The sequence below is a fragment of the Falco naumanni genome, chromosome 2 (genome assembly GCF_017639655.2).
Source record: "Falco naumanni isolate bFalNau1 chromosome 2, bFalNau1.pat, whole genome shotgun sequence".
NCBI classification, from domain to species: Eukaryota; Metazoa; Chordata; class Aves; order Falconiformes; family Falconidae; genus Falco; species Falco naumanni.
In genome coordinates, this window is record NC_054055.1 from 73,930,274 (window position 1) to 73,942,931 (window position 12,658).

Here is a 12,658-nt window from a genome sequence, read left to right on the forward strand (position 1 = left end):
GAATCAGGTTTGGGATTTTTTTCTTCCCCTTTGTGAAATAACTTAACAGAAAATCCATGGTCTGCTGTACCTTAAATGTTTTCTCTAACAGCTGACACAGTAATAGGCATTGTGGATAAATCACTGTAGGAAAGAAAACTGGATGGGTAAAAGACGTTCACAGCTAACTTTATTTATTGCTTATAAAAATTGTGTGGTTTTTTGCTTCACTGCAGTAAGACATGGCAGTTATTTTACTTAGGTTCATGTATTCTGCTTGAACACATATTTATCTGTTATTTATATATAGCCAACAACATTTTGTTCACTAACTTCCATTTTCCAAGGACCATCTGACAAACCGTAACAAGTATTATTCGGAAAAATGGGGTAAAAAGCTTTATTTGTATGATATAAGAAACTTGGTAATTTTCTGAAGGTTAATTCGGATGCCATCCAGTGATGTCCATGTGTTCGAGGTCCACAGCTTATATCCAACAACATTAAAAATTCAGTGCTGTTCTTGCACTTGCTGACAGAATGAAGCCCAAAACTCTTACTGTTTTCAAACAGAAGTTCTTCAGAAACAATGTCCATTTCTAAAATGTGTCAAAAACATCAACTGGGGAAGAAATATACTCTTCAACACCCAGACTAACAGGTCATTAACTTCATTCCACATCCTCTTAAAAAGAGATCAGGTCTTTCCTAGAAAAGGATGCATCTTCATGGCATAAAAATCTTACTGTTGGGAAAGAGGTTTTTGTATTTGCCAAAAGCAGAACTGCTGATTATCACCTTCACCTTGGCTGTGCCATCTTCAGGCATGACTTCTACTTCCTGAACTGCTGCTTCTTTATAGAGCCAACTGTAAAAGTAAAAGCAATTAGCATCTTGAAAGTATGACACTGCATAAGATGTGATCTTTGTTTTAGGTCACCATGTTCCAATTCAGGTCATTTAACACTTGAAAGGCTAAGTGTTCCACTTAACTTTTTAATTACTACTTGCTGTAGGGTATAATCTTTTCATACACCTTTCAGATTTGTGTTTTTATCAGAAATCTGGCTCCAGGAGCAGTGGCATAGTCTTTCAGGAATTACGCTCTATTGTACCAACACAGAGAACTCTATGAAGGACACTTTCAGCAGCAGACTTCAGGGTATCTAATGGGGGTATTTTTTCTCAATGGGTCAGAAAACTTTGATAATTATCCTTGTAATTCTTAATGCAGGTTAAAATTAAAATGATATGATTTGGACATTAAGACAAGCAAGACCAAGAGTTTCATATTTCTCCAAGTCCTTTATAGAATTAAAAATTATTTACCTTAGCTGAGGTCCCTCTAAGTTGACGCTGACTGTCAGAATCTTCTTCCCTGTTGCTGTCAAAATTTTTTTCTCTATTTCTTCTTTCAGCTCTTCTAAACCATGTCCATGTAGAGCAGAAATGGCTAAAGCGTTTTCTTCAGTGGGTTTATACCTGAAAGGTAACAATTGCTCATACACTTGCTCATGAAGACGAGGTTGTGAAAATATTCCAGGCATGGATAATTGAACTGTCTTACTTTATACTAGCACCTTCCTACAGAGGCCATCTCTCTTATGACTTTTGTAATTAAAAGATAATTCTTTTTAAGACCATAGCTACATGTGCAAAAGATTGAGAAACATTATTAAATGTATTTAGAAGTGTGAGAGCTCTTTTCTAGATTAAGCATAACAAGCTTTCAGAACATAAGACCTGTAAGTACACTTAGCGTCTTCTGCTTGCCTTTCTATCAAATCCACTTTGTTATGAACTTCTACCATTGAGTCCAGTAAATGGCTGGGAATATTAAGATTCTTCAGAACTGACAGAACGGTTGCTTTCTGGAGGATGGTTTCTGGATGAGTAATATCCCTCACATGAACAATCAGATCCTAGAAAGCATCAGTACACAAGACAGTTACTTAATGAAACAGCAGTTACCAGGTAGTAGAGATTTTATACTATTTTTTGTATTGCTAATTCATGTAAGATACTTTCCTATCCATTAGATAATACATTGGCAGGTTAACACTGTAAAATGAACTACAAAACCAGGTTTTTTTGCACTGTGCTGGAAGAAAAAACGTAGCAGTTTAGTCTTTTACTTCACAGTGAGTACAAGTTGTCTCCAATGTCTGTGTGGATGCAGCTTTACACTGTGCTGTAACACAGGAAACTAATAAGAAAATGATTATAAAAATACATTTCTGTTTATTACATGCTGCCTGCATCACATCACAATCACCCTCTTTTAGTGCTACAGGAAACTTAAGTTAAAAACAGGTAATTCCAGAGGCTTTATTTTTTTAATTCTCAAGAAAGGTAGCCTCAACTTACTCAGATGCACTGTTCAGGTTTTCAGATATTTAATCAGCAAAATCTGATTTATCTGGTTTATGTATCATGGACAAGGACACACATACTGCAAATAAACTCTGAAATCTTCTTATCTCTAAGTGCTGTATAATTTCAAGTATCAGAAAAATGGCTTATGGTAAGATATTTACCTCATTATCTTAGAAGATTCCTATAGTCAGTCAGCTACTTCACTAAGAACAGCATACCAATTAACTTTCCCTTCTTTGAAAGGGTGAAGATTATCTGAAAGGAAATCCATTTGATTTCTCAATTTTTATAGTCAACAACTTACAGAGTAAGCCACTTCTTCTAATGTAGCCGAAAAGGACTCAACCAGATTATGTGGAAGATCAGTCAGAAACCCAATGGTGTCAATATAAATAACTGCCATATGCGAAGGAAGATAGCCAGCATGGGCTGTAATATCAAGAGTGGCAAACAGCTGATCTCTGGGTTGAAGTCCTGCTTCCCCAGTCAAGGCTTTGATTAAGGTAGTTTTTCCTAATTAAAGAAAAAAAGGACAAGATTTTAATGGCTTGTCTCATGTAAAAATCTAATTTGCAAGGCTCAGGTGAGTTGTATGATGTAACAGATCTTTTCATATCCATTTCACCAATTTAAATCTAGCCTATGATTAGGTATCTATATGATGTTAGGAAATCCAAACACAAGTCTTTACTTTTACAACTTTGACTTGGATTTAAGGCCACATCTAGAAGCTATGCTGTGAAATCACAAAATGATCAAAGACTGAGCTGACCTGCAAAGCGACCTACCCACACCTCTCACCTCTAAGACCATCTGAAGAGCACTGCTGTGACAGCACTAGGAAGCACACACATATGCACTCCTCAGTGCTTCTGTTACCAAATAAAACAATTCAACACTTACTTGCTAAATCCAACAGTAAACAGAAGCACTAATAATATGTAGCTTATTAGGTTTATGCTGTTATTGGGTGCTTCCTTATGAACATAACACTGAGACATTAATTTACCTCAGTGAGTATTTCACAGAATTTAGTCATTAAAGTGCTCAGTATATACCCCAGTTAAAGTATTTCGATTATGTGCACAAAACTGTAATATATATACACATTTTGTTGATTCTCCAATTTTAAAAGTATGGAGGTAAGACTTTAAGAAAAACATATGGTGTAATCCAAATCTTTGAGTGTATAACTGGTAACAAATTAGTGCAAGGTAAGTTTGTTTTTATAAAGATGATGACTCAGAAAATGAAATGGTCTTAACATAATGTAACCTGAAAAAAGTGTCTAGCCCAAAGTCTATTTATGCCTTGTGTATGAATTTACTTGTATAAGCTCTAAAAAAAAAGGAAAAAAAGTGTTTAGCTTTTTTAAGATTCTTTTATAAACACATCTCAGAACACTATATGTCAATCAATGATAAGCTACAGTACTTAAGCACGTTTCTCAGATCAACTGCCAACTCTCCCGAATTCTCCTCCAATGCCTCAAGCCTTCACAGCAACCTAAACACCCACATACTTTTACTTACACATACTCTATCCATTCTTGATCAAGTAATAGAGATTCATATATGGGAACACTAACAGTACAGTCCTCAGCAGTATATGTAAAATATTTTTAGTGCAATAGGTGCTAGGCATTTCTCCAAAATGTGCTCAAGACTGGAAAAAAAAATTAATACAAATATAACTACAACAAGCATAATTTGCTTTCCTAACTATATCATAATTGACATATATTCATTACACAATTTAAAAAATAATTAAAATACAAAGCCTATTCACACTGAAGTAAGATTCTGGCTAGAGTTTCTAATTAGAAATTACATAATGTAAGATCTTTTGTGTTATGATTTCCTGAGTTTTTGCTTACCACAATTAGTATAGCCCATTACTGAGATAATGGGAAACTCGCGTTTTCTGCGCTGAGTTCTAAGTAAAGACCTTTTTCTTCTTAGTTTCTCCAGGGCATTCCTAATTTTAAGTTCTTTCTCCTTCAAGATACGATTCTGTGTCTCCATGAATGTTTCACCTGAAAAATACAAATTAATAATTGGCAGATTAGCCTACAAAAGGAAGAGTAAGCCAAGTGATATTGTGCATTTGGAAATCAAGTGAGTTGGCACTAGGGCATATGAAGTTATAAATAAGCAACCAAACCCATGTATTCTTGCCTAAGAGTCAGAGTGGTAAGTAGTTAACAAAATATATGCTAAGCATTCTAGAATAACCACGTACACTCATGATAAACCCCTCTGGCAGCAATTAGTCTGTCCACGGCCACTTATTGACTCAGTACAGACTAAAACTTTATTATTTAGGTTACCTTCCAATAAATTTTTGTACATTCAATTAATTAGATGCAGAACACAAACAGGTTTTTCCTCCTGGCCTCCTCCAAATAAAGTAAGATGCAACAGAACTTGTTTAAAGGCTACTGAGAAAAAAAATATCCTGTAATTCATGAGAATATTTAGACTTTACCTGAGCCCATGATGTATCTCGATCCACCTCTTTGCTGATCTAGCTGAGACACCTCATTTTTCAGATTTGATCTGGCAATGGAGTAACAGTTAATTAGAAGCGATTTACTTTAATCGAGCTATCCTAAAAAGCCTAATCAAGCTATCCTAAAAAGCCTAACAAATGTGAAGCAGGAGTAATATTCTAACAGTACAAATAAAAACACTAAATGACAGAGCTCTAAATATAACACGGTCATGTTGAGAAGCCTGGTGAAAAAAATCCAGATTTTCCTGGCTCCTCAATTGTGGAGCATGCAACAATCTTAGCAAATTGTAACGGCTATTCTGAATGCCTCTGATAAATTCATGCAACTCACACCATCTGCCATGTACAAATATTTCTATGCCACTTAATGTAGAAATGTGGAAAATCAAGATACAAATTAATGCCTTTAATCTTCCCTGTTTATAGCCTTCCTTACTAAACCCACCAATAATATATATGGGACACACATATCCAATTCCTATATATCTTCCACATTAAAAAGAACGGAGACCTTTTAATGAAAAATATCTTTTGTAAGGTTATCTATTGAACACTTCCTGGTTTTGCCTGTTAGCACTGCAGAAGCTTGAAACAAAGACATAGCAAGTATTTCTACGATCTAATCAATCATTGAACATACTATGCAAGCACTGGAACAATGTTATTTTTCTTTACAGTACAGTATTACCATTTCTGTTAAAGAAAACAGTCACTAAAATATATAAATATCAGTATGTGGTTTGCGGAGCTTGAGGTACCTGAGAAGTGGAATTTCAGCCAACGCTATCTGAAGTTTTGCTTCTTTGGTCCGGGCATTACAACGAAAAATGTGAAGTACAACAGTGTATCTGTCAAAGACTTTCACGCCCCAGGCATCTTCTAGTTCTTTCTTTAGCCATGCAAGACAAAATAACCTACATGTCTTCTGTCCCGCACAGTAACAGCAGATCAGTTCTGACACAGCACTACAATTAGCTGATGGACACCTGAACTCAAGAGGATCTCAGGATTCCATTTCAATGGATGGGCAACAATTATAAGCACGCAAAGGCAAAATTTGGTTGACCACAAAGAAAAGCGATAAAAGAGAGTTTAGAAGATAGAACTTTATGTCTAGGGCCATCAACAGTGTTAAATTGCTCTTAAGATCTAGATTTGTGAAATTTTCTTAAACAAATAGAGTACTGAAAGAACTCATACTATAAATTAAGGAATAAATATTAGGAAATCAAAATCAAACATTTTCAACTTCCCTTTCATCAATACATTGAAGTGCCTGACATAACTATCAGAGCTATTTACCATCTCTGTTCATTTTATAATCAGAGAAAGCATTCAAAACTACCAACAAAGCATTGTTTGCTTGCAGAGTTTGTAGGCACTTTACACCCCACATGATGCTGTACATGCAAAAAACCCCTAAGTATTTATTTCAGTTTGTCTTAAGCATTTCAATATATAGTTCATGCACCAATTTTTTTACTGCCAGTGTTAAAAAACAGTGAAGCATGTTCCCTCAGTGTAATCCATCCATTTACAATGTGGTTTCTTTTTAACAGTTGGGCATGAAAGTTTAAATATTTGATACATTCAAGTATAAGCTTGTTCTAAAATTGCACCTCATATTCAAAATAAAACACAGTATCCACAGAACTCTAGGACATAAATACACGATCCATATAGGTATAGAAACTTGTGAATATAGCTAATCTGAAATGCTGACATTCTTTGCAACAAAAGCTGTGTTATCACCTCTGTTTTGTAAAAGAGACCTTCAGTAACTTTTCTAACATTTTAAGCAGGGCCAGTGGGAAATACAGGAGCAGAGTCTACACCAAATGGCTACCAGGCTGCTGGAAAACTCCAGGCATGAGAGCCTGAAACACATATGTCAACTGGACAAATGTAATAGGAATTAAGTTTCCTTTCAACAACACTCAGTCCAGACGGCTTCATATATTACCATTTGCAAATTCAGAGTCATAACTGACCCTACTTCTCACAACATAAACAGCTTCCAAATAATAGTGTAAAGAATATGATTTGGTATCTTACTGAATTACCTTTGTTAGTGAAGATATTCTTTCCACATTCAAGAAGACAGCTGTCACGTGGGGCAATTTTTTAATCTTTTCTAAAAGATGGATAACCATTGCAAAATACAGTGTTAAATGTCAAATCTCTTTTTAAAATTCACAGATTATAACACGATTTTCCAGTGAGCAGAATGCTCATAAATATCAAATGGCATCACATTTTCTGTTCACAGTTGTAATTGCACTAATTTAGTACTATGTCAAGAACACCTGCCAGTTTCACTTATGTCAATCACATAAACATTGGGATTAAGTTGCCTCACACATTTTCAGTGAGCAGGGGTTATTTCTCTCCTGCTTTTGTAACCTTAAAATATTCTTTGAAGACTGTTTGCAAACCTGTAGGATGGATTAAAAAAGCTGTCACTCTCTTCAGCTTTCATACCTATCCTTACACAGTTCAGCCACAGAAGTCTTCCATTCATAATCATGCACTGCTAAAAAAATCTCAGTCCTTACCTGTCAAAATCTGAAAGTTTCCTTTGCCAAAAATAAATTTCTTGTCAGGATTTTTTGTAGGAATAATTATTTTCTCTAAAACTGTCCAGTTCTGAAGTGTATCTACAAGAGCAACAGCTTCAGCAATCTGTAATTCAGCTTTAGGAACACACACACAAAAGAAAAAAAAAAATATTGTAATATACCATCATTAACTTTGTTCAGATTTCCAATAACTGGTACGTGCATAACAGAGAGACTAAGCTACGCTGAAATTCTACTATGGTATTGATTTCAACCGCCAGCACCAGGAGCAAAATGTCTTACTGCTAATCAGAGCAACAAAACTTCTAGTTTGATGCAACTTTCTCACACAAAGCATCTTTCTGCCAGTAAAAATTATTTCCTTGCTTGTTGATTTAGAAGAATTTTTATTTGCATTGTCAGCAAAGAAATTACCAAGCTTTTTGCCTCAACAAGTGAAATGAGTAACTAGCTGGAAAATAAACTGTTATTTCAGATGAGCACAAAACCATGTGATTAATTCCTTGCTGTTTTGTGGCAATATTTAAAGCAGGAGTCCTCAAACTACGGCCCACGGGCCGGATATGGCCCCCAGGGTCTTCAGTCTGGCCCCCGGTATTTACAGAACCCCCCCACCCCATCCCTGCCGGGGGTTGGGGGGGGAAACCAAGCAGCCGCAGATGACTGCCTGCCACTTCATCCACGCGCCGGCACCGTTTCAAAAGTTTGAGAACCCCTGCTTTAAAGGATTACTAATACAGCTTATCCAGCTGCTAACTTCACTGCAACTCATTCATAAAGGACCTATACTGATTTACGACTTGCTAAACCCAGCATATTCCAATCCTGTATTCTGGTTCATCAGGTTTGTTTTTTTTTTTTTAAACATCTACATGGCAAAGCATTGGTTTTTGAGGACTTGAAATCATGAAGACTACACCAGCATAATATCAGATCAGTAGATCTAGTTTCGATTTGCCAAACTTTCCCTCTTTTCGTAACACATTTGTCAAGTTTCTCTGGATAGCAAAACATGATTTGTGTATTAAACAATTACCTTGGTTCAAAAGGTAATATATTTCTAAAGATAACCATGATCCTCTTTCTCCTCATACTGTTAGTGTTGCTTGTAAAATGCACAGATTTCCTGTTGCACCTGTGGTGTTTCAACAAGCACTCCAAAACATTTGTTCAGACTTCAGGCTCTTCATCTGGAGGGCCTAAATAAATGGAAAGGGATCTCTGCTATTCTTCTGTATGCCTGGACAGAAAGGTGCCTTCATACTTATTTTTCAGTTGTAAAATGGAGTGCTTATGTAAATTCTGAAAAAGTTACAAACTTCACTCTGCAACGTGGTAATTTTTTATGATTAGCAGCACTAATAAAACTAAATGAGATTTAGGTTCACAGCATAATAAATACATACACGGTAGTTATTGTTGCGTTCAAACTGTCTACAAAAAGCTAACTTACAAGATGCTCTGTCCTTTCTGTCACAACTTTGTAACTAAGAGAAGTGTTTGGAGAATCACGAAGTCACGTTCATCCTGTATCTTAATTGTACATAATTAATAAACCTATACTAGCGAGCTACAAGGATTTCTGAGAGAAATCTGAAAGCAACGCTAACCAAGGTCCTTACAGAGGAATTACTGGTGACTGCATCGCTAAGTAACTGCACACAGGCACTTCTTCAAGCCCACGGGAGGACTTATAGAGGACCTCACCTTCACTGCGCTCTCTTTTATAGACAGGAGGGAGTTCCTGCTCCTTCAGCCAGCTCCTTCGCAGGCCTAAGGCCGCAGGGCTCCCGCCTGCCCGGCCGGGCCGCAGGGCTGAGGGCTGGACGCCATTACCCTGCGGCTCCCAAGGAAACCCGGCCGTGTCCTTACAGCAGCCCCAACACCCCGCGCCGAGCCGTTCTGCTGCCCAAGCCCGGTCAGCGAGACACACGGGGCAGAGCACGGGGCTGCCAAGCCCGAGCGCACACCGCCTCGTAACGGGTCATCAGAGAAAAAACAGGGCGGCCTAGGGCGCTCCTCTGAGCCTGCTCCTCGCCACCGCCCAGCCATCGCGCAGCCTTACCGCCGTTACACCGGGGCCACCTCACGCTACCGGCACCAACGCCCTGCCCGCCACCCCGCGGGCCGCGGGACTCTAGCGCAGGGGGAAGCCCAGAAGCTAGGCGGGCGGGGGGCGGGCGACGTGCGGCGTGTGGCGGCTGGCTGCCGGGACCCGGGGGGTCGGGGCGGGGGTGTTACCGGCCGGCAGCCCGGCGCCGCCACGCACCCGAGGTGAGCGGCGACTTCTTCGGGCCCCACTTGACAGCCGGGTGCACCACGGCCACGCGCTGCACGCCGGGCCCCAGCGCCAGCGGGGAGGGGCCCAGCAGCTCCTCCACACCCTCCTCGTCTTCATCCTCGTCCTCATCGAGCTCATCCACCACCTCCTCCTCCTCGCTGGCCCCCGCCACCCCCTTTCGCCACCCTCCGCCGCCCGCCCGCGGTGGCCCGCCTCTGCCCGGCGGCCGCTGGGGAGCCCGCAGGCGAACGACGGCGCTGAGCGGGCGGGTGCACAACGGCCCGGCGCGGCAGCGGGCCCCGCCGAGAGCCGCCGCAGCCCGCCAGCAGCGCAGCAGCAGCGACTGCGAGAGGCGGCCGGGCCCCATCACGCGGCTGCTGGCAGCACCTCACCAGCCCCGCCGCGGGAGAGGCTGCGGGGAGAGGCCGCCGCAGAGCCCGCCCCTCCGCCCTCGCCCCGGCCGCTACGGAAGCCCCACGGCGCTGCAGCCCCGCCCACCGGTGCGCTAGTGGACCACGTGACAGCGATCCCGCCTCTGATAGGCCGGGCGGCGCCCGGGGCCGGCCGTGATTGATGCGGGGCCGGAGCCGGAGCCAGGGCCCCTGCGGCGGGGGGCGGTGTGGGCGCGCGCGCGCACGGCCCTGCGTAGCGGCATCCGCGGGGCAGGTGAGTGGCGCGCGCGGCCGCCGTCGCGCTCCCCGCCTGGGCCGCGGCCGCCGCCTCCCCCCCAGCCGCCGCCTCCCCCCCAGCCGCGGCAGCGAGCGGCTCCGCGGCCGGCCCGCCGCCGCACGGCTGCGTGCGTGTCTGTGCGGGTGGCTGGGGGTCCTGGGCCGGCCCGCCGCCCGGTCACGTCACCTCCCGGCGGCGGCGCCCCTGAGGCGGCCGGCCTGTGCGGGGCGCGGTGCTGCCGGCGTCCCGGCGCTAGCCCGAGGGGCGGCGGGTGTGGGCCCTGCGGCCCTGGCGGCTCTGGCGGCCGGCGGCTTTGTACGCGCTGGCTCTTCGGCGCTCCCGCCAGGTGCAGCGCTCCCGCCCCCCGGTTCTCCTCTTCGAATTAATTTTTTCCTCGAAGTTGCATTCCCTTCTGCGAGTTGGAGTTGCGGGGGACTTTCCTGTTTGAAGGGAGCTGCCTAGAATTAACTCGCTTTGTTTTCTTTTCTTGACAGTTTTTGGCTGCTGCTTCGCCTGAAAGAGCCAAAGCTTTGTTAGGTTTCTAACACCACCGATCTCGGTGAAGTTTCCTCGGGAGCGGTGCTGGTGATGTTAGCCTGCTGTCTGTGCTGCTGAAATAATGCAGCAGAAATGATAGCCGAGCCCAACGCAGCCACTCACCTTCCCGGCCGAAAGTAAGATGTGGCACAGGTTGCCGGTAACATTTTTTTGGTAAATGGGTGCTGCCCCTTGAGTTTGTGCCCTGCAGATACTGGGGCAGTCTGCAATGTGTTATTTTGGATGGGAGGGGGGAAAAATAGGATTTGGTGGGCACTATGTCTTGTTACTAATGTCTTCATTTTATTCCCTTTTATGTGTTATTTAGCATTTTCTTAAATGTAGTCGTTTATGCTGATTGACAGAGAGCCTTACAAGCTTTTCTGTGCCTTATTCACTACGGTGCAAATGAACCTACTCTGGAAAAAAAAAAAGGGCAAATTCATAGCCAACTTGTGTTCACTTTAGTGGTGAGTTTGGGGATGCTGAGGGGGAAGAGTGCTAAGTAATCTGTAGCCTCCCTATTGGCACCGAAGGGAGCATTGCTTCTTTGTAGCTGTTTTTATCGGAGATGCATCAAGCCTCCTCTTTTTCGTGATATATTTTTTCACTCATCAGTTGAGATATCTATAAACCAAATGTGTTCATGTCATTGCTTATAGAATGGGATTTAGAAGCTCTAGCTCTACTAGAGCAGATACAAAAAAATAAAAGGTAAGGCATTTGGGCATATCTTGTCTAGTTTCAAAGAGTGAAGCTTCTTGGGTGTCCAGTGTGGCGTGCTTTGAACTTATTGCAGCCAAATATTTGTTGATCTTACCACCTTCTGAAAAAGTCTGCTACAGGTCTTTTGCTTCGTTAAGCTTTAACGAAAGCTGAGAGATGTGTTCCTCATAGTCTGTGATGACATCTAATAGAGCTTCCCATATGTCCTTTCTGGTATGTTTCATCTGAGGCCAGCCTCTTGGTTTCAGAAGTGTCAGGAAGGCACCTGGCAGCTGTTTAGCTGAGATTTTTATGTTGCTTCTAAAACATGAAGCAGTTTTGTTGAAATTTACAATTTTAAGGATCTACAGGTAGTAGATCCAGTAACATAGAATAATTGTTCCTCTTGTTCCTCTTACACAGCTAGTGTAATATGTTATCTCTTTGTTAAAGAAAGAGTTTTTTTTTTTAAAGTGTGAATCACTAAATCTGCTCCAAATCTTTATTAAGATGAGAAGATGGAATTTGGAAATTCTCACGGTAGTAGTCTGTTTGAAGACTAGACAAAGGACTTTACTTCCTTCCTACTTCAAGTGTTTGTATCTTATCAGTAATACTTCAAGTGCTAGTGAAAGGACTATATAGTGGCAGGAATGCGAGATAGAAATGCATCTGAGCCATGTGGAACAGGGTATAAAGGTGAAAGTTAGCATGAGACAGGAATGGAATTCTGCCTGTGATTTCTTAGGGATTGCTGATGGAAACAAAGTAAATGGCTGAGAATGGTTACCAGTGCAGTTACCAGTGCGTGCAGCAGTGAATTTAGGTATGCAAAAATACTCAGTATGGTGTAGACTAACAGCGGGGAGCAAAAAGAAAAACAACCTAGTTCAAAATTTGTCAAACCTACTGTTGAACTTCTATAGTTGAAAAGATGTTACATGTATGAGGATCACTGCAGAAGTGATCACGTTATCCTCAACTAGGTACAGTGGTTCCTATTTTGCTCAAGAAGATA

General features: G+C 41.9%; 2 protein-coding genes across 13 annotated transcripts in view; one reads left to right on the top strand and one right to left on the bottom strand.

The window, feature by feature from the left end:
- Positions 1-152: 152 nt before the first annotated feature.
- Positions 153-10,138, bottom strand: GTPBP6 (GTP binding protein 6 (putative)). Of its 3 annotated transcripts, none has more exons than XM_040584852.1 (10): positions 9,718-10,138; positions 7,425-7,562; positions 6,933-7,003; positions 5,628-5,758; positions 4,843-4,913; positions 4,232-4,390; positions 2,660-2,868; positions 1,723-1,901; positions 1,309-1,461; positions 153-847 (listed from the first exon to the last, which is right to left on the bottom strand). In XM_040584852.1, exons 1-10 carry the CDS (start codon positions 10,094-10,096, stop codon positions 706-708), a joined length of 1,632 nt encoding a protein of 543 aa, XP_040440786.1. In that variant the 5' UTR covers positions 10,097-10,138; the 3' UTR covers positions 153-705. The 3 variants fall into 3 exon arrangements, with proteins under 3 accessions (XP_040440786.1, XP_040440787.1, XP_040440788.1); XM_040584853.1 differs by having other exon boundaries at positions 1,753-1,901; positions 9,718-10,137; XM_040584854.1 differs by lacking the exon at positions 7,425-7,562.
- A 145-nt stretch (positions 10,139-10,283) lies between these two features.
- The window catches only part of LOC121083941 (cohesin subunit SA-2-like), a 66,800-nt gene continuing 64,425 nt past the window's right edge, over positions 10,284-12,658 (top strand). For 9 of the 10 annotated variants that reach the window (XR_005826532.1, XM_040584862.1, XM_040584864.1 and 6 more), the window contains exons 1-2: positions 10,284-10,395; positions 10,893-11,072. Coding sequence is in view for 8 of the 10 variants with exons in the window: in XM_040584862.1 (XP_040440796.1) it covers positions 11,029-11,072 (44 nt within the window). In the remaining 2 variants the exon portion in view is untranslated. Of the gene's footprint in view, positions 10,396-10,722; positions 10,745-10,892; positions 11,073-12,658 lie in introns of those variants that run through there. The other variant, XM_040584859.1, reaches the window with a different exon arrangement.